Genomic DNA, 20,455 nt, shown 5'->3' with positions numbered 1-20,455 from the left:
AATGATCTGTAATAATAACAAACATGTGTATACATTTTACAAACTCTCCTCCTTGATCAGACATTATGTGAACAGGCAGTACGTGCCGACAGAGCAATGTAGTAAGAAATTGAGCTACTCCAGATGCAGATTTAGTACACTGAACACCAGCATCTGCTCATTTGGTGTAGTAGTCAATGCAAGTGAAAATATACCTAATGCAAAAATAGGTGTACAAATCTACTGAGTATCACATTTCAATACTTTCGTTATATAGAACAAGTTGTATAAGACAAACATGCTTAAAGTAAGATATTTAATGATAATGGTTTATACTCAACAGAACAAAATCCATATTAATTTGTTCCTACTTTCTATATGAGTTTTATGATAACCAATATTTATTAGTTAATGTATCTGTCTGTATTTGTCTGTCTGTCTGTCTGTCTGTCTGTCTGTCTGTCTGTCTGTCTGTCTGTCTGTCTGTCTGTCAAAATTCATATATTTTCATAAATGAATGCTATTACAACTAAAACTATTTAGAATGTCTGTCTGTCTGTCTGTCTGTTTGTCTGTCTGTCTGTCTGCCTGTTTGTTTGTCAAAGGTATTTCGCTATTGATAAAGAACTTTAACTCTACATGACCTTGAAATGAAAGCAACTATGCTAGTATCCGACATAAGAGAGTCTGATATCTGTCTGTCCGTCCGTCCGTCCGTCTATCTGTCTACCTGTCTGCCTGCCTGCCTGCCTGTCTGTCTGGCTGTCTGTCTGCGTGTCTGTCCATATTGTTTGATAGTCTCTATTTATGTATGTCTCTATAAGTATGCGTGTTATAATGCCGTATGTATAAATTCGTGCAATTTTGTATGTACTGCATATCTTTAGATATGGATAGACAAGTGTCTATTGTCATAGGGTACAATTGCAACCTGTATGCACACATGCTGAATTCATAAAAGTTCACTTGTGACCAAATGTAGTAACAGGCAGTGGACCAACAAGGTCAATCCCAATTCTATGCCATGGTTTCTGCACTTTGATTGGTTTGAGTTCTGACAGCGTCTTCTTGAACTTCATATTTGCCTAGATCACACGTCTCAATGACAAACAATCAAAACGAGTACAGTAACAGTCATTTCTATTTTGTCAAATTAAGTATTCTACAATCCTTATAATTGATCAAGTATTTAATTCAAGCGCTATGCCTTGTAATAATTTCCTAGATTTAGATTTATTTCTACTTTATTTCTATGTCATTTCAATATAATTAAACGCCATACCTTTGGACACGTTGCACATGTTTTGATGTAGTAATCCACGGCCTGTACCATACCATGCCAAAAATATCTTTTTGATATTTTTTCACGAGTCTTGTCTCTTCCAAGCTGACAGCCGCCTAGAATGTCATCATGGATTGACTGCAGGATCTGTTCTTGTCTTTCAAAGTTTGCAATCCATTGTTGGTTTCTGTCTTCTTTCTCTTCGTTGTACCACAGGATACCGTGCTGCATAGATATCCGAGCTTGTGTAAATCTTCTAATGACCCTGTTCCTGCTTTCTGTCACTCCTTCTACATACCTCCCATCTTCAGGGTCTTTCAAATAGTGAAAGGCTTTTTCGTAACTCACAGGATTCCTGCAACTGGACATCGTTTCGCGTGTAAATACGTCCGGGAATAGAGAGAGAACAGAACCATAACCGCTGGCCCAACTATGGAATCAATCAATCAATCAGTAGTCGATCTGCGTAGTGTTCTTGGTGAGCGCAAGTCCCTTATAGACATTCAAACTTGTATATCGACATTTTCTAAATTAACCTTGACCTGCAGGTTACTTTATTTTAGGAACATTTGTCTATCATGTATACTAATTAGATTGTTTAGTCAAGAGCATAATCTGCATTGGTGTGTTTTAGTATACGTGTTATGTATATAGTAGAACAGGGCTCAGTGAAAGATCAGTACCTGTACAAATACAATCATCATTTATTTCAACTTTACACAGATAATATAGCTATAACAGCTAATCAATCAATTGAAGGGAACCAATTGTATACTTATATAACATACTAGATGGTCATGCAACTTAGATGGAGTATCTATGTTTTTTAGCAGCAGTCAGCAGAGATCCTAAAACAGTTGAGTCATGTTTAAACAGAAACCTCAATAATGCACGCTTTCTTCTCTTGTTTGCTCAATACAATATGATATCTGTTCCGTTGAATTCTACTTTTCGTTCTGTTTGAATTGGAAAATCCCACAATATCTGCACTTTGTCCTTCTCTTGGACTTTCTTTCCGCTGCTAAATCATACCAAGAATAATCAAACTGTGGACCAAAATGACGAGCAACATGGAGGTAGAATGATTCTACAACACCATGCACACAGTCACACACACACACGCACACACACACACACACACACACACACACACACACACGCACGCACAAACACACACACACACACACACACACACACACACACACACACACACACACACACACACACACACACACACACACACACACACACGGCACTTTGTGCCAACGGCGTTCCAAAAATTTTCTTTGCTAGCATCTGGTCGCTATGACGTCGACATCCATCCTGAATAGAAAACACATGCGTTCACGTTCCATGTCTTAGGCATTCAACAGACGCATCCCTAGCACAGTCCATGTGATCCAAGTCTAGTTCGTCGTCGTCGTCGTCGTCGTCTTTCAGTGATCGCAGGGAATCCAAGGCAGAGACTGTGCGTTAGCGCTAAAGCCGCTACTGCGCTAGAACCTAATCCGCGAAAAGAAATGATTCGAGGTAGACACGGTGCGCTAGAGCAGAATGTTGTCCGGTACAAGTGCGTTAGCAAGCAAACCTATTTTGACTGCCGGACCTAATCCGCTGCTACACCGGCCAAATTCGCTCTTTGAGGTTTTACCGAACTGTGGCGTCACACCTAGGCAAAGTTCAGGATGTGCACGTGTCTATTGATTGCGCAGTCTGTTCTTCGGCACGATGACGGAGCTTTCCGATGCTATCGAGTTACATTCCATCACATCTCAGCCACCGAATTACGATCTCGATGTTTCCTCCCAACCTGTCATTCCGGGTTTGCCAGGACTACCGACCGTCCCCAGTCAGGTTCAGATGTTGCTATATATAGACTACTACTACGTACCCGACAACGTGTTTCTGATCTGTAGGTGACAGACTATCTGCCACTGTCTCTGTGTACCATGCTGTACTGCTGCCTTCTAATTGGGCTATGTGTTCTCATGTACTCAATTAGGGTAACAATATCAACATCTATTTTTACCTATAACTTTTATAAGTCAGTGATGCGAGAAATAAGCCACGCCCCTTACCCACACATCATTCCTACTGTTATCTCTATCAGGCCTGTAGTCATAAAGTAGAAATAATGAAAATAAATAACTGTTACGTAATGAATTGGTCGTGCTTAGTACTAAGTTTTGCGACGAGTCGTAAAGAGGACTAGACACTAAGTTACGCTATTCTGAATGCTTCGACAATGGACTGTAGTGACATTATCAAAAAGTAAATATATAAAATTTTTTTAATCAAGTATTACTTATTTCGGAAGTTTAAGAAATTAAAGACTGACCAAAGTACTAATTTTGAAATGTAGTGGAATTGAAACCTAGTCAACTCTACGAGTGACTACGGGCCTGCCTATGTCTTTGTTGTGTGCGCAATCTACGTCTATATTTTCACGTTTCTGTATGTAGTGACTTTGTAGCTCTCTAGGCGGTATTTCAATTTTTCAGGTTCGCGAGGCCAATTTGGTTGGTGACCAAAATCGAGCGCAGCGAGCATCTCGTATTGCCTGTGTACTGAACGTCTTGACAGTTATTTTCGCTGGAATTACTGGTACAGCCACTTTTTTTCTAGTATTATATTTGACCTATGAACCCGACTGATGGTTGAACTGTAACGGAAAGTTGCATTCTAGTTGATATTGCGTGACTTGCTGTTGAGTTTAGAGTATAGCTACCAAAGTCTGATATATGCTTTGCAGGTATATCTGTTTTGAGCAGTAACTATACTGTATACATATAGTGATTAGCTTAGCAATCAAATAGTACAATTTGTGAAATATGGCGGTATCACTTAGCTGCAAGCAACTGTCCTCCCTTCATGCAACAACATAGCGTTTAGTAGCTACCCTAGTGTTAGTTGTGTGTGTGTGTGTGTGTGTGTGTGTGTGTGTGTGTGTGTGTGTGTGTGTGTGTGTGAGTGTGTGTGTGTGTGTGTGTGTGTGTGTGTGTGTGTGTGTGTGTGTGTGTGTGTGGTGTCTGTGTGTCTGTGTGTGGGTATGTGTGTGTGTGTGTGCGTGTGTGTGTGTGTGTGTGTGTGTGTGTGTGTGTGTGTGTGTGTGTGTGTGTGTATGTGTGCGTGTGTGTGTGTGTGTGTGTGTGTGTGTGTGTGTGTGTGTTTGTGTGTACGTGCATGCCTGTTAACGTCAAGTACGCTATACACTGTATGTAATGTAAGTTGATAGATATATAATTTGCTAAAACTTTTTAACTTGATTGTCTTCTAAAATATATGTTGCACAAATCTACTTATTACTGTAGACATAAGGCAGTGACCTTATTACTGATGATCTGTTTGTGCCGTTTTTACATTTGCTATTTCTGACATACGAAAAGTTGGATGGTCTATAGTACAATACAAAACATAGAAGTAGTACTGTTGTACTTTTGTGAGGCTTATACTAAAGACCCTGGTTTATAATTTTAAAAATTTCCACTTGCTCTACAAATTCTATCGATATAAAATAAGTCATCCAGTTTCTTGTTACTGGATATTCTACATGCATTTCTGGTAACAGCTTAACCTATAGATCAATGAACCACTTCTCAAACTTCTACTTTGCCAGGTGCTCAATGCTGACTTTTTTGGTCAATTGCAAGCTACTCATTGTTAACTTATATGGCCAATATATTTTCCGTGAGTTATAACCCATTTAGATAAACAGTGATCCATGTACTGTACGTGGAGAATTACTATTAGCTCAGGTGCAGTATATACATATGTATGTTTATATATATATATATATATATATATATATATATATATATATATATATATATATATATATATGCAAGCTCCAATGCCCGGCTTCGCCCGGGTAATAATTTAATCGCACAAATTATTGATTTGCAGACATTGTTTGCTATTAATGACAGACAGACAAGACAGACAGACAGACAGACAGGTCGCCTTTCTAATTAGGTAAAGATTATAGCAGAAAGTATCTAAAAATGCGTTTGATGGTTAGAGAGGCAGAAGGGGTGTAGCCAGGTCAGGTACAGTTTGTATAGAGAACCGTTTACTCTCACTAATTAGCCGTGGTGTAAGTGCTTTTACCGTTTAGTAGCATTCAGATAGAATTCTCATTCATAGTTATATGCCGTTCAATTGCCGTTCCCAAAAGTCCCGTTGATTGGATTAGGGATTGTTTGAAGCCATTTCGACTTGGACGTTGCTGTCGTTGCGAGGAACAGGTGTATCGAACTTGGCATCTATTCGAAACGTGTCCAGTTTCAAAATCCCATTGATTGGATTATTGATCCCGTTGAAGCTATTTCGACAGTCCCGTTGCGGAGAACAGGTGTATCAAACCAGGCATCTATAATTTCGACGTGAATCCCGTAACGTGCAAGTCACGTGCAATACTTACCCGGGTAATCTGTTACCCGTATATAACAAATGCCGACTCTCACCATTTCGACAGTCCCGTTGAACGGCGTCTCTTCGAAGACGTTGCTGGCGTTTCGGGAAACAGGTGCATCAAACACGGCAGCTCTTCGACGGTCGTAGAGTGGCAAACGAGTGTGGGCGTATTTTTTCAAGACCCGGATATCAGCAAAAACTATTTTTTGTTTTCCGGTGTCGCCCGCAATAAACGACACATTCGGCGCGTACCGTCCGACGTCGGGAACGGGCAGTCTGAATACGGTGGAGATACGACTCGCCGTTCCGGAGATATTCGCGCGCGAGCGGAAGCGAGTGCGATCAGCAGGAAATGGCGTCGTCGTGGGAGAAGTCAGGAAGACGACCACAGTCTCGCTTTCGACTCGAATGAATTCGGCGTGCGCAAGCCAAATTCGGCCGAGGTCGGACTCGCCGTCTTTGAGAAACGCTAGTACGGACGGACACACAGACAGACAGACAGACAGACACCTCTCCTTTATATATATATATATATATATATATATATATATATATATATATATATATATATATATATATATACTTCTAAGCGGTCATTTGTAGTCGTGGTAAAAAATTTGTGGACTGTAAATACTTGTGAGGGTCAAACGTGTATATAGTATTTATATACTAACCATTTTCCATTGTGGATTTGCCACTGATTCTACCATAACAGTCAATTTATTAATTGCTAAAAGCCAAATAAAAATAGGCGTGTCCAGCAGCATCGTGAAGTGAAGCCCTTCATTTCTAGAGGTCACTCTACGCCTTTGTGAGGCACCTGATGTGCTAGGTCATTGTTGTGGTTGTTCTTGACGTCTAATCCAGTCGATGCACTCTTCCAGTAATCCCCTATCTCTAATTAATTGAATTATGGTATTATCTATATTGCTCGCGCATGCTCTAGTAGGTTCGCAGTCAGCGTAGACTCGAGCCAGTCTCTCCCCTCTTTCGTCATTCCCCAGATTGTCAATCCTCCACAGTCAGCGAGTTGCCTAGAGCACATGCATGTCGGACCCTCCCAAGTATTCCTATCAACCATTGACTAGTCAGCCACCGAACCACGCGACGGATGACCCTCCCCACTATTCCGATGCACCCTCGACTACTCAGCCACCGAACCACTACGTTTATCCTCAACATGTCTACCCAATGTATCTCTCATAGCATCAAGTTGTGACCCACTTCCAGGTTTGCACTACTTAGGAGGTCAGTCTAATACGCTCTATGGGCATCACGTTCTTCTCTGTATGATCCAGGGAACGATTACTTTGGACTGTCTGTCTTCACTTTGCTGTTCTGCTGCTTTCCAATTGGAATATTTGCTCTGCTGAACTCGTTAAAGGTAGTCAGACACATAGAACAGTATCAAAACATTCTGTCTTGCGTATGTCTCGATCCACCTGCAGTTGTATAAGTGCTTGGAATACGTCTATAGATCTATTCTTGTCATGTTTCCGCATACCATCTTGTGACCTTGTGGCTTGGCGGTGTTACTAGGCAGTGTTGGTGTGTTTCCTAGGTTCGCAAAGCTATCACTGCTGGTGATGAATTTAGTGCAACTGAAGCGTCTACTAATGCTCGACGACTGAACATCGTTGGAATTTTATGTGGCGTCTTTATCTTCGTCATCTTAATTATTGTGTCCTGTGTATATGTGGCGAATAAGTCTTCTTGCTATAACGACAGTAATGGTCACGAGATATGTTAATCGCAGAGAAGAATACAATCTATCTGACTTAAGCAATTTTGTTATTAGATAAACTGAAAACGCTGGAATTTTTTTATGTTGACCGTCATTTCTAATGTTGTGTTTGTGCGATTGTAGTTGATTTCTTAGCTATATTACACATATGCAGCGACTTGTTTGCAAACTGTAACTGTCTAATTTTTTTTCAGGCCAAAATATTGGTCTAAACGTAGGCATTTTGATTCCTTTCATCAAATAGTTTAGTAGCTATTCTGCATGTGTCAGTTTCTGGATCAAGAAGTAATGATCTACTATTATAGTCACTATTTCAAAGTAAATGAGTATATTTGCTTTCTGTGGTACTGCATTGATTCTACTTGTGCAAGAGATTATTTTTTTCAAATTTTATCAATAGAATTGTTGAAAGATATACTTGGGCTAGTATATCACAAACTAATATATATATATATATATATATATATATATATATATATATATATATATATATATATATATATATATATATATATATATATATATATATATACATATATATGATGTATCCTTGTATACTTGCGCATTAGTAGTAATTTAACGGTTATGCATTCTTCTACTTAGACATTAACACGTGATGGCATTTGCTTTCAAGGTAACAGTATTCTTAGGTTTGAAGCCAAAAAAGTCCATCATTGTGTTGGAAATTAAATTGCAATAGGGAAGCGATGTTGTAGGCAGCAAGTAATATGAATGGTCATATATACTAAAGCCTAATTAAGTATAGTAACAATAAATATGTTTAATTTTTAAATATTAGGTAATTAGTATTGAGTATTAAGTATAATATAAACCTTTAAATGTATTAGATAACTAGAAGGCTTGGAAGCATTGTCTACATCACAACGATTAATTATTAACAATAATTTAGAATTTAATTAATTAATTAATTAATTAACAAACAGTGACTGTATACTCCAGTATTACATGACTGTACGTTCTACGTGGTCTACAGTTATGTATAACGGAACTGGCCCAATATTTAAATTTGTACCTTCACTTTGTGCTCAATGCCTTTTATTTCAATTGTATATAATTATTTGATAAGATACCTAATCATGTTCCAGATGGTATCCAATGCTTGTAATGAAAAATGTACGCTAAGAGGTGGCATATAATAATATTATGTAAGTAGCAATAAATACTCATCTTTCACCTTAGCAATTCAAGTAAGTCACTTAATGTTTACCGTACAATTCAAACTAAGCAAGGCATGCCCTGATTGCAATACAAATAGAGTGCCAGTTATTGCTAATGTGATATTATACTAATAGGGACGTAGCGTGTCATTGGCATATACACATAGCTATAGCCCCATCATTTCTGGCATCGTCATAAAAATTATGAACTATAAATACGTGTAAGCACCAAAGTTGTACATAGTGTATATACCACCCATTTGTCCAGTCTGGATCTCACACTGATTCTACGTATCAGTCAATTAGGAGCTAATAAAGTGGGTGTATTCGTAAAAGTGGGCGTGTTCCTTAGCATTGTAATGTTCAGCCTCCCAATTTCTAGAGATCAAACTGCGCCCCTGCTGTACACACTACTCAAAATTTGGTGAATGATGCTCTAATAAAGCTTTATGTGCCTATTAATTTATTTATATTGGGATGCCATATTATGTTTAGAACCGCGGTTATTCACGCCTAGCAGGATGTCTCTAATATTGTTTGCTGATGCATGCAATCTTGCTTGCATTTGTCAGCCTTCTCCTGAACACAATGGCAGTGTCCTCCGAGTCTATTGATTTGTCTATCACCACTCAGACACTGGACCAAAACGCTTACACTCAACGTCTCCACTCGATGTATCCAGAACGACATCAAGTTGTGACCGATTACTAGGTTTACACTACTACAAGCAGACGTCGATCTAAATTAGAATTGTCTTCTCTGAGTGATTCAGGCGAGAGACTATTTCGGTCTATCGATCTTCACTTTACTGTGCTGCTGTTTACCGATTGGAATATTCGCTCTTCTCAACTCGATGAAGGTACAGTGTACTCCTATCTTGCGGATGTCTGTACGGTATACTGTAGTTGTGTAAACAAGTGTCTCAATTCTTTGTACTGTAGGTGTAGTCCTGTCGTGTTTTCGCATTTCATAGTGTAACCTTGTAGCTAGGCGATGGTTCTGTTCTCTAGGTTCGCGAAGCTAACGCGTCTGGTGACGAATTTAGTGCGACTCAAGCGTCTGCTACTGCTCGTCGACTGAATCTTGTTGGGATCATTTTCGGTGTAGTTGTCATGGTCATTGTAGTTGTCATGGTCATTGCTGTGGTTCTGTTTAATGTGGTCGGACTTGTTTCTTGCACTCGCAACTATGGTGGTCATAACAAGTGTTGAAATCACAAAGGAAGACAACTCTTTGCTGGATTTAGTGCAATTTTGATATTGACAAGTATCTAGTTACTAAAATTAATATTATTAAATTGTAATTTACTTAATTTGTCTTTGTATTTTTGCAGCATCTGTCGTATTTGACTATTTAGCTGCTCTAATTAGTATACTTGTAGCAAAGTTTTGTGTAGAAAAATTTGCTAAAATAGTTTCTGACTAACATATTCGTTGAAGTATCGATCATTAGGTATTTGAATCAGTTTTTTTATATTTTCGACTGTCGTTCTACGTTTACCTTCTTTCTGTATACGTTCAATCAGCACTGAGATAATATTTTACTAAAAATGACTCAATGCAGAAAATATCATGTGATACAGTACCGTTGCTACAGTATCCTCGCGCGGAAGAACCACCATAAGCAAAGGGAAGCCTAGAATGTCGAGGCTATTAATCTATTACGTAAAGCCAATGCATCAAAAATCCGTTTAAACCACACTTTGAAGACTATCTCAGAGACTAAACTGTAATCAATCAAAGACATTCCTATGAATTATTGCTTAGTTTAGACTTTTACAAAAGAAATATTAGTTGAATTTGATATCAACAAATAACGTTAAAGGTTCTGTCTTCGTGTTTACAGCTTGCTCAAGTAATAGAAGTACCTCCTCATGATTAGTCTGTCCAGATGATGTCTCCTGTCGCAGTGGAGAAGTATCCAACGCAGTATACTCCGCAATATCCGATTGCCTACCCTCAGCAAGTCCACGTAGAAACAGGAAAAGTAAGACTCTAGTCTTTCTCCAAGCACAGCAATTGCTATGTGTCGTTGTCTGCTTCCTTTAGACCTCTCAAATAAATGATTACATGGGATTGTCAATCTTCACCTTACTGTGCTGCTGTCTTCCAATTGGAATATTCGCAGACATAAACTCGATGAAGGTCTATGCCCTTTTTTCCAGCTACAGACATACTCGAGGCAGAATGTCTCATGACTAACTTCCGCTGTCTTTAGGCGCGCGACGCCATACTCGCTCGTGATGAATTTACGGCGTCTGAGGCTTCTGCTACGGCTCGCAAGCTGAACACCATCGGAATAGTCTTTGGCTGCTTTATCGTCCTCGCCATAATTGTATTTAACGTGATCAGGCTGACGTCCTAATCAATTATTTTGACGAAAGACATCGATGATAAAACGGATGTTGTGAGAATTTGCTGTTGCAGTTAGCGGATTTTGGGAAAGTTGTAGCTTCTGACGCTTCAGAACATCGCTGTTGTGAGACGTTATGTATTTCTGCACTTGTGTGCATGGTATTTTCAGTTCTTTACGAATGTGCTTGTGTATTCAGCCGCGTTAGTGCTAGAAATCTGAAACTGAATCATGTTTGATAGTACACGAGTTGATGTTCGTTCACGTCTTCTCTGCAGGTATAAATGCAATGATCATGAGCGGCTTTTTCTATCTATACGCAGTGTTGCTTCATCGTTAGCACTCCACGCTTCTGATCTTGATAGATGACATCGGTGCGAAACCTTTTCTACAGACACAGCCATATCGATGAGCAACACTAAACAGGCTTCTAATCTACGGTCAGGGAAAATCACCGGATGGGTGTGAACCAGACTCAATTAGGAATAGTTTTGCTTGTCGGACTTCTGCATCAAGTCATTACCCATATATCTATATATAATCCTATAAGGTCGTGTGTGTTGAAAAAGGCGTGCGTTGCGCCACAAAATGGTTTTTGGACAATGCGATCATTCGGTGAGAGTTTCACAACAGCAGACTTGGCATAAAGATACGTAAATACATAAATATATGTATACAGGAAGAGACATCAAATCACTAGTTTGTAACTACAGCAGGAGTAAATGCAAGAGGTGGTTTGGTGGTTTAAAGAAGCTGCGTATTTAGATAAACGTAACCCTACCGTGCTTACTTACTAAAACCATGACTACAACTATCACCTTGTTTGTTATCTAGAGCAATCGAGTTGGCTCGCTGTAATTACACGTCAATTGCCTCAAGTAGATTTTTGCCGTGGCCGAGAGGGGTCATGCCGTGTGCAGTGTGCGGCCGTGCCGTGTGCAGTGCGCGCCCGTGCCGTGTGCAGTGCGCGCCCGTGCCGTGTGCAGTGCGCGCCCGTGCCGTGTGCAGCCCTAGCCTCGTACCAGACCCTCTCGCGCCGTTGTCCCGTATGTTTCCCTGTTATACTGGAACCGGGCACGACGGCGCTAGAGGGTCTGGTACGAGACAGTGCAGCCCGATGTAGAGTTACGTAGTGTAATCATTGATTTTGATGCTTCTAGTCGTTTTCCCAGTAAGATAGAACGGCTTGCTGTCTCTCTGAAGTACATCATTCGTGTTAACTACGGCGCATGCGCCAATCAAGTACACTCTGTACAGCCTACAACGTACTGCCAAATGGACGCTGCTCAGATAGATGGTATCTACTCATTAGTTTCTAGCTTGCAGTTTGACTGACACGATTTTGGTTTGGTTTAGAGAGAATTAGAATTTACTATCAAGAGGGAAAACCTTTGAAGGTGATTCTAGCGTATTTGGCTGCGAATCACGTTGTTCGGAGGTGACTAGGAACGCTTACTTATTTACTTGCAAACCTCTATTTGTGATACTGTGAATTGCATTGTAGTATGAGCTGGCTGAAGCGAAAGACTAGAGTTCTTGGTCTTCGAAGAAGAAACTGTAGCTGGGATCTACTAGTACTGCCTGACATCTTGCAAGCAATGCAGGTACTGTATCTTGCGTACGTGTTTACAGCTAGAAATGCTACTGTAGTGTATAGTACTAACAAATTTACGAACAGCAACAATAGCAGTCACGTGATTTCCTATTCTTAGTAGCAGGCAAGAAATCTTTCTACAGTACTGTACCACACTCATGGGTTGCTATTTTTTCGAAGTGATTGGATATACGAGTTACTATTTAAACAGGGTTGGGGTAAGTAACCGAGCACTGCTACTATTTTCAATGTAATCATGATTCAACATTGGCGTAGCCACTTACATTTTTGAGGGTTTAAATTGATATTAATATTATTAATTATAATTTGGTGCTTATGTTTAAGCTATGTTTATGTTTAAGAAAGTTAATTATATTAATTTAGTTAATTAGGAGGGAAAAGTGGCAAATCTTTTTCAACATTACCAATGGCTACAGAACTTTCTTCAACAATTTGTGTGTGTGTGTGTGTGTGTGTGTGTGTGTGTGTGTGTGTGTGTGTGTGTGTGGGTGGGTGGGTGGGTGTGTGTGGGTGGGTGGGTGGGTGTGTGATGTGTGTGTGACGCCACTCAGGGATTAGTATAAATAGGGTTTGTGTGCTTGTGTCTTATATAGATAGAAATTGAGCGGTGTGGGAGAGGTGCTGGTTATCGGTCTCTCTGGAAGAGATTAAAGGATCGTCATGGGCTAGCAGTACGACGGTTGGTAAACTTATTAGTTGTATGATTAGTTACACTAAAGTTTGCATTTGTATCTCATTGAGCTGAATAAATTGCACCTCGACATTTCAGTCATTGAATATTCGGTTAGTCAACGTGTTTTGTTGTAGACATACATAGAAACAGGAAACTTTAGATACTTGTGTTTGCCTTTGGAACAGGAATAAGCGGGGATGTAGGAATACAATTGTTGATTGCAGATTGTGTAAACAGGGATATCTTAATGACATTACTATCAATTATGGATCCGGAAGGAGCAAAATCTAAGAAAGATCGACGACTGAAGCGCAGAGTTTATGTAAACGAGGTACTAAATTTGAGAATATGACACATGATATATCAGTAATTGAATTTCTGTGCATGTTAGGGTCCAAATTATGTTTGGCATACAGATGGCTATGACAAGTTCAGTTCTTTTGGGATTTACATACACAGTTGTATTGATGGGTATGCTGCCTTAATTTTGTTTTGCTGTGTCATCAATTAGGTCACATACTGACTTTGGACTGACATTAATTTTGTGTGTGCTTATTTTGTTCTGTACAAATCCTGTTGAATATAATGTAGGTATTCCAGAAAGATCTTGTGGATGAAGATTTCCCCCACAAACAAGGATCCAAGTGTTGTTGCTGAATATTATCTTGATGTTGTTGGAGATATTGGAGGTATGTCACTTAAATTTTTATTGTGTGAATACTTTCTTACTGGAACGTTTCTGTAGCACAACATTGTTACTAGTATTTCTTATGCTTAATAAATCTATTAACATAGTAGCATTGTTTTGTATTTGTTTACTTACATCTGTTTATTTTCTTTGAACATGTTTGAGTTGTTTTATATATACTCATATTTTATGATTTGCATAGCAATAATGCAAACTAGTTGTTGTAATGTTCCATTTTTCTGGATAGGATGCCCTAGAGTGCTTAGATCTGATCATGGCACTGAGAATTGTCATCTAGCTACTGCACAAATTACTTTTCGCTTCTATGGTACTGATGCTTTAGCTGCTGACAGAAGCTTTCGTTATGGAAATCTACTACAAACACAGTATTTGGAGCAAGTGTTTAGAGTAACTGCTAATGTTTCTGTCTGATATCTGTGTATGAAGAGAATAGAAGGATGATGGTCCCAGCTGCGAACACAAAATGACTGACAAATGGATACTATTGTTTTAGCAACTGTCGGAAGAAGGTTGGATATACTGAAATGATAACACAAAAATGTAAGTGGTGTAAGTGGTCTGTGTGTAGGCAAGTAATTGCTAAAGACATCCTTTTCGTGTGGTGTATGTAGGACATGTTTTTGGTTTGTGTTCACTCAAGCTATGGAGGCAGAGTTAGACTATTTTACTCATTGGTGGAATACGCATCACATGCGGAAAACACACACAGCTAGCTGTCCTGGTGGAGTACCAGAAGATATTTTTGCTCTTCCTCAGCTTACAGGCATGTTTGTTATATTATGCCTTCGTGTTGATTTGTCACTATTCACATTGTTTATGTATTTAGGATCTGAGGATTACTTGTGTGCTGTTGATCCTCAACTGTATGATGAAACATATGAACTACTTGCATCTTTTCAACCTTCATTTTACTGCCGGGAATTTGCGGAAGCTACACAGTTGAACATGCTTGACATAGATATCAATGTTATTGATGTCAATCTAAGCGATTGTGTTAAAGCATACTAGTGCCTTGTAGCTGCTATGGAGTTCTGAGGTAACGGACACAGGTATAGATAATAGTGTTTATATCTAATATATATGTATGAATTATATCTGTGAATTTATAATTCTAATTGAGCAATGCTGCATCTTGGGAATTCCAGGGTGTTCTGTATGTAATTTAGAGGTGACATCACGTGGGCAGCAACATACAATCTGTTTGTCAACAAGAAATGTCACAAAACAAAGTGCATTCTTAATTGTACCTCCAGCACACAATGAAAAGATGTTTTACCAAGTGGCAAAAGATTACGTTTAGCTTACTCAATGGCAATTCGAAAAACCTTATTACTTCTCAGACGAAAACTCAACTCAACTCAATAAAGAACAAACAGTTTCTGACTGAAAGTACATTATTCTGGAAGGTTAACTTCTGTGAGCTTAGAGACTACGGAGTCTGCAGAAGGTCGCTTTTCAGGACTGATCTGCAAGCAACTTGCAACAACATCTTTAGCAACTGATGGCATAACTCTAGAAATATCTGGTCCTCTGGCATAAAAGAAATGCTGTTGAATGGCCATTGGCTTTCTGTTGATTTCTTTCCAAATGAAACATCCTGTTAGGAGTTCATACAGCACACACCCTAACGCCCATATGTCCGTTTGTGTGGAATAGACGCAATCAAAGACTTCTGGAGCAGAGTAAGCTGCTGTTTCCATCACTGCTGCTGTGCCCATGCTTGTTATTTCTCTGGTACAAGCAAGCCCATAGTCTGCTAAGTAGGGATGATAAGTATGGGCATCTATCTGTAACACATGTTGCAAGTTATATCCCACTATTTGATTATTTCACATCACTCTTACTAAAATGTTGTCTGTCTTCAAATCTCTATGGAACACCTTAGGTTTGCATTATGCATGTATCCTAGAGCCGATGTCACTTGAGCAGCAATTTGCATTCTGTTTGTCAACGAGAACTGTAAAGGACAAAGAAGGGCATTCCTCCAGTGCACAATGAATATAGTACATGTTACTATTTAATAATTCATTAACAATCTCACCTGCAATTTTGAAGTCTGTGCAAACAGAGCTCGAAAGAGACTTGTTCCGTATATAGAATGTTGATGGCACTTCTTTCGCCCATACGAGGATCATTGTAATGTGCGGCTGCGGAAGATGTCTAGACGACATAAACATCCATTCAATATTGTTGACAGGCATGTTTGCAATGTATATGGTCACCAACAAGAAAACTGAAATTTCTCCCTCAGGTGTAATGGGAGAATTTTTTACTTGCTCAAATTGAATTATTTTAATGGCAACTCTGGACCCACTCCACTTTGCTTCATACACTGTGCCAAAATTTCCTTTACCCAGCTGCTTTCCAATCTGAATGGTACTTGGCTGCACTTCTAGCTTGACACACAAACTATCTGTACAAAACGATAAAGTTAACAACACGATGTAGCAAACATGTACAAGTAATCAATGGTCAATATGCTAGTTACCTAAAGGTGATTCTGTCTTTCTGTCAGCATCAGACGTGGCATTCACTTGCTGCTCATCAGTCTGAACTCCTAAAGACTTGTATGACAAATGAATTGATGTTTGTACTGCTACAGATGTGGTCGCAGTTGCTGTGTGATGGGACTGGATTGAACCAGGGGACCCATACGCTGATCCAGGCTCTTCACCTTTTCCTACAGCACTGTCATTGTGTGTCCTATCAACAAATGTGTATAATCTAATTGTAACTGGTTTATGAAGACTGGGTGTACCGACCAGCTCTCATAAACTGTGAAAGAGTCATCAGATGTAACCTTCATCTCGTCATAGATTGCAATGTCATTATCTAGTTTGCCAAATTTATGTAAATGATGAATATCTGCACACGCAAGCGCACGTGCGCGCACGCACACACACACACACACACACACACACACACACACACACTGGTTTTATACCATCAAAAATGTTGGCAAGACGTTTGTATTTTCTTTTCAATTTGGGTCTCCTTTCTTCTTCATTTTCTTCACTTTGTTTGTTGCTAGTACATGCTAAAGCAGTGCCATAACAAACTATAAACTAGGAAAGTTATCATGCACAATCTATTTATACCATGTTTTGAAAACTTCCTCTTTCTGTTGGCTGTGTGGTCAGTGGACGGTTCGGCCATTTAATTTTCTACATTTCAATTTTCATGTTTTCATTTTTCAATTTTCAATTTTTAGTAATTTTTTTAAATTTTAATTTTTAATTTTTCATATTTTTGTAAAATGGTTTTCATGGTCAGTGGACGGTTCGGCCATTTAATTTTCTACATTTCAATTTTCATGTTTTCATTTTTCAATTTTCAATTTTTAGTAATTTTTTTAAATTTTAATTTTTAATTTTTAAATTTTTAATTTTTAATTTTTAAATTTTTAATTTTTAATTTTTAAGTTTCCATATTTTTGTAAAATGGTTTTCATCTTTTGATGTGTTGATGCTTGTGATCTTTAGATTTATCTTTTAAAATTTGATTTTTAGGCACCTATGTGCTCAAAACTAGAAACTTGAACGCGCTGTTCGCTTTTCTATTTCTAACATGAATAGAAAATAGAAAATAGAAAATTGAAATGACCGAAGACGCTAGACACAGCAGGGGTCTCAGCGGGGGTCCCAGCAGGGCTTCCATTCGCACGCGTGTCTCAGGAGATCACGTTTCCAACACGCTAGCAGGTGTTTGTTTTTACTTTGCTTTCCGTCACGTGCCAAACCACGTTGGCAACTCTTGACAACTCTTATTATTATTAGTCAAAAACAATATGGGGAGATGCAAGTTGTGGTGACCTAACGTAGACGACGCTTACAAAACAACTGTAGTGGAGGCTGCGAAAGTCTACCCAAGAATGTCTTGCGGTGTGAGAAAGCAGTCGACCCGTCCAATTACTACCGAGCGGTGGTTCGGACTCTTCTAGAGCTGCAATGCGATTAGTTTTGACGTTTATTGTTAGCCACTCATGGGGTTAGCTAACTCTTCTCACAAACAACCAGACTAGAGGCTTCGAAGCAAATCGTTTAGCACTAGGTGGGGTGTGAGAACATACGGCCACGCCTTTCCCTCTTCTCGCAAACAGCTACCTCCGCACACTAGCTACTATAGTGTATCGATAAAGAAACTCTCTGAACATCAAAAGCTATAGGCTTTCCAAATGTACAAAAGCAATTTGCTAACCGTAGACATCATCACCCTTGCTAGATCTCACTCATGATCATTGAGGGAATTCCCCGGGAAGGCACGCCCTCAACTTGCACAACCAGGTAGTATTGCAGTCGCTGTAATGGACGAGGCAGACATCAGACGAATGGTAGAAGAAGGCATTTCGCATTCAGAAATAAGCTATAGATTGAGGCGAAGACATCCTGGAGTTTGAGGACTTTCTGAGAGATCGGTGAGAAGATTTTGCTTTGAACACGACATCCACTCTAACTCGGGTGTGTCGAATCGTGAGTTGAGGCAAATCGTTGAAGCCGGTGTTAGAGAGGTAAATTGTAAATATGTACACACTCTAAATATCTATATACATGTGATTACAACGTTGCTGAAATAAGGTTGGGCCAGCATACGGGAGGAAGATGATGAAGGGCTACTTGCAAACTAGAGGCTTTTGTGTATGGGAAAAGAGAGTTGGATGGGCTCTTGGACAAGTTGCTCCTGGATATCACAGAAGGAGGCAAGCTCTTGCGCATCGACGAGTAAATCCCATACCCTATTACGCTCAATACTGTGGTCACAAAATGCACATAGACCAGAATGAAAAGCTTGTGATGTATGGAGTTACACATGTCCTCGCCATTGACGGCTATAGTGGATTCATTCTTGGCATCATCACGATGCCTATCAAAAACAACATTTTGATTTACAGCCACTTATTCCGACCTATCTTGATACAATTTGGTCTGTGGGATCAAATACGAGTTGACCATGGGAAAGAGTTCATTTTGTCTCTATACGTGCAGGAACGCTTAGCAAATTTAAGGCGAAATCAAAGAAGAGCTCCCCATGTTCAGTCAATGTCAAGGGAGGTATAGACACCAACATGAATGACACACAATGATTAGGATGTGATTGTAATATACTTAATTCTTTAATTACCTAGAATCATCCAGCAGAAAGAATATGGGTGGAAGTCAACCAAAGAGTTAATTATCCTGTTAAGGAATGCCTTAATGATCTGGTGGAAACCGACCAACTAGACTTGAACGATGACATTGTCAAGTTTTGTATCTCGTGGCTGGCTATGAGAGTGTGTCAGGCTGGAATAGAACTATTTGTTCTAGCGTGGAACAACCATCCTATTCCAGGTATAGGATAAAGTCTGCATATTACTGTCAATTAGCAACACACTTTGTGTAACTTTGCCTAGAGGGAAAGGAACTCCTAATCACAGAGTTCAAAATCACCAGGCTGTTAGACTTCCAGCAGGAACAATTCCAAGTGTAGACTACGCAGTGCAGTTATTCGAAGGAGAGGGAGGAATTTTGAGAAGGCCAACAGAATGCGGCAATGATCCGATTGCGGACAACGCCATCCACTTGGCCAGAAGTCAATATTTTACATTAAATCACGGAACCTACAATGATCTCTACTCAGCAACAGTAAACGGCTTACTCCATGTCATGACGCTTGGCGCTATTTCTATCATTTGACAATTACTTTGTAATAGTTGCATGATGAAAAATAGCCATTGGAGTACCGCTTCATTAGAGAACCTAAAAAATAGCGACTGCAATACTACCTGGTTGTGCAAGTTGAGGGCGTGCCTTCCCGGGGAATTCCCTCAATGATCATGAGTGAGATCTAGCAAGGGTGATGATGTCTACGGTTAGCAAATTGCTTTTGTACATTTGGAAAGCCTATAGCTTTTGATGTTCAGAGAGTTTCTTTATCGATACATTATAGTAGCTAGTGTGCGGAGGTAGCTGTTTGCGAGAAGAGGGAAAGGCGTGGCCGTATGTTCTCACACCCCACCTAGTGCTAAACGATTTGCTTCGAAGCCTCTAGTCTGGTTGTTTGTGAGAAGAGTTAGCTAACCCCATGAGTGGCTAACAATAAACGTCAAAACTAATCGCATTGCAGCTCTAGAAGAGTCCGAACCACCGCTCGGTAGTAATTGGACGGGTCGACTGCTTTCTCACACCGCAAGACATTCTTGGGTAGACTTTCGCAGCCTCCACTACAGTTGTTTTGTAAGCGTCGTCTACGTTAGGTCACCACAACTTGCATCTCCCCATATTGTTTTTGACTAATAATAATAAGAGTTGTCAAGAGTTGCCAACGTGGTTTGGCACGTGACGGAAAGCAAAGTAAAAACAAACACCTGCTAGCGTGTTGGAAACGTGATCTCCTGAGACACGCGTGCGAATGGAAGCCCTGCTGGGACCCCCGCTGAGACCCCTGCTGTGTCTAGCGTCTTCGGTCATTTCAATTTTCTATTTTCTATTTTCTATTCATGTTAGAAATAGAAAAGCGAACAGCGCGTTCAAG

The 20,455-nt window shown here is 39.6% G+C and overlaps 3 protein-coding genes and 1 long non-coding RNA gene across 6 annotated transcripts; all 4 read left to right on the top strand.

Annotated features, from left to right (window-relative positions):
* Nucleotides 1-6,649: 6,649 nt before the first annotated feature.
* LOC134193454 (uncharacterized) lies at nt 6,650-7,635 on the top strand. The gene is made up of 3 exons (XR_009972085.1): nt 6,650-6,904; nt 6,973-7,058; nt 7,236-7,635. It is a non-coding gene; the product is annotated as an uncharacterized LOC134193454 (long non-coding RNA).
* Nucleotides 7,636-10,444: 2,809 nt separating this feature from the next.
* On the top strand, nt 10,445-11,033 carry LOC134192763 (synapse differentiation-inducing gene protein 1-like). Its single transcript, XM_062661512.1, has 3 exons — nt 10,445-10,582; nt 10,645-10,740; nt 10,814-11,033. The coding sequence occupies exons 1-3, from the start codon at nt 10,487-10,489 to the stop codon at nt 10,958-10,960; spliced, it is 339 nt and encodes a 112-aa protein (XP_062517496.1). The 5' UTR covers nt 10,445-10,486; the 3' UTR covers nt 10,961-11,033.
* Nucleotides 11,034-12,025: 992 nt separating this feature from the next.
* On the top strand, nt 12,026-14,703 carry LOC134193120 (uncharacterized). Of its 3 annotated transcripts, XM_062661911.1 has the most exons (11): nt 12,026-12,045; nt 12,109-12,245; nt 12,305-12,386; nt 12,453-12,552; nt 13,157-13,242; nt 13,474-13,567; nt 13,628-13,707; nt 13,828-13,925; nt 14,172-14,310; nt 14,372-14,485; nt 14,557-14,703. In XM_062661911.1, the coding sequence occupies exons 2-10, from the start codon at nt 12,224-12,226 to the stop codon at nt 14,376-14,378; spliced, it is 708 nt and encodes a 235-aa protein (XP_062517895.1). In that variant the 5' UTR covers nt 12,026-12,045; nt 12,109-12,223; the 3' UTR covers nt 14,379-14,485; nt 14,557-14,703. The 3 variants fall into 3 exon arrangements, with proteins under 3 accessions (XP_062517895.1, XP_062517894.1, XP_062517893.1); XM_062661910.1 differs by having other exon boundaries at nt 14,172-14,454; nt 14,514-14,703; XM_062661909.1 differs by having other exon boundaries at nt 14,172-14,485.
* A 3,545-nt stretch (nt 14,704-18,248) lies between these two features.
* On the top strand, nt 18,249-19,617 carry LOC134192837 (uncharacterized). The gene is made up of 4 exons (XM_062661597.1): nt 18,249-18,335; nt 18,520-18,993; nt 19,068-19,272; nt 19,337-19,617. Exons 1-4 carry the CDS (start codon nt 18,249-18,251, stop codon nt 19,615-19,617), a joined length of 1,047 nt encoding a protein of 348 aa, XP_062517581.1.
* Nucleotides 19,618-20,455: the final 838 nt, after the last annotated feature.

Source organism: Corticium candelabrum, chromosome 17, assembly GCF_963422355.1.
Source record: "Corticium candelabrum chromosome 17, ooCorCand1.1, whole genome shotgun sequence".
NCBI classification, from domain to species: domain Eukaryota; kingdom Metazoa; phylum Porifera; class Homoscleromorpha; order Homosclerophorida; family Plakinidae; genus Corticium; species Corticium candelabrum.
The sequence above is the reverse complement of the archived record's forward strand: the minus strand, read 5'-3'. Positions and strand labels throughout refer to the sequence as shown.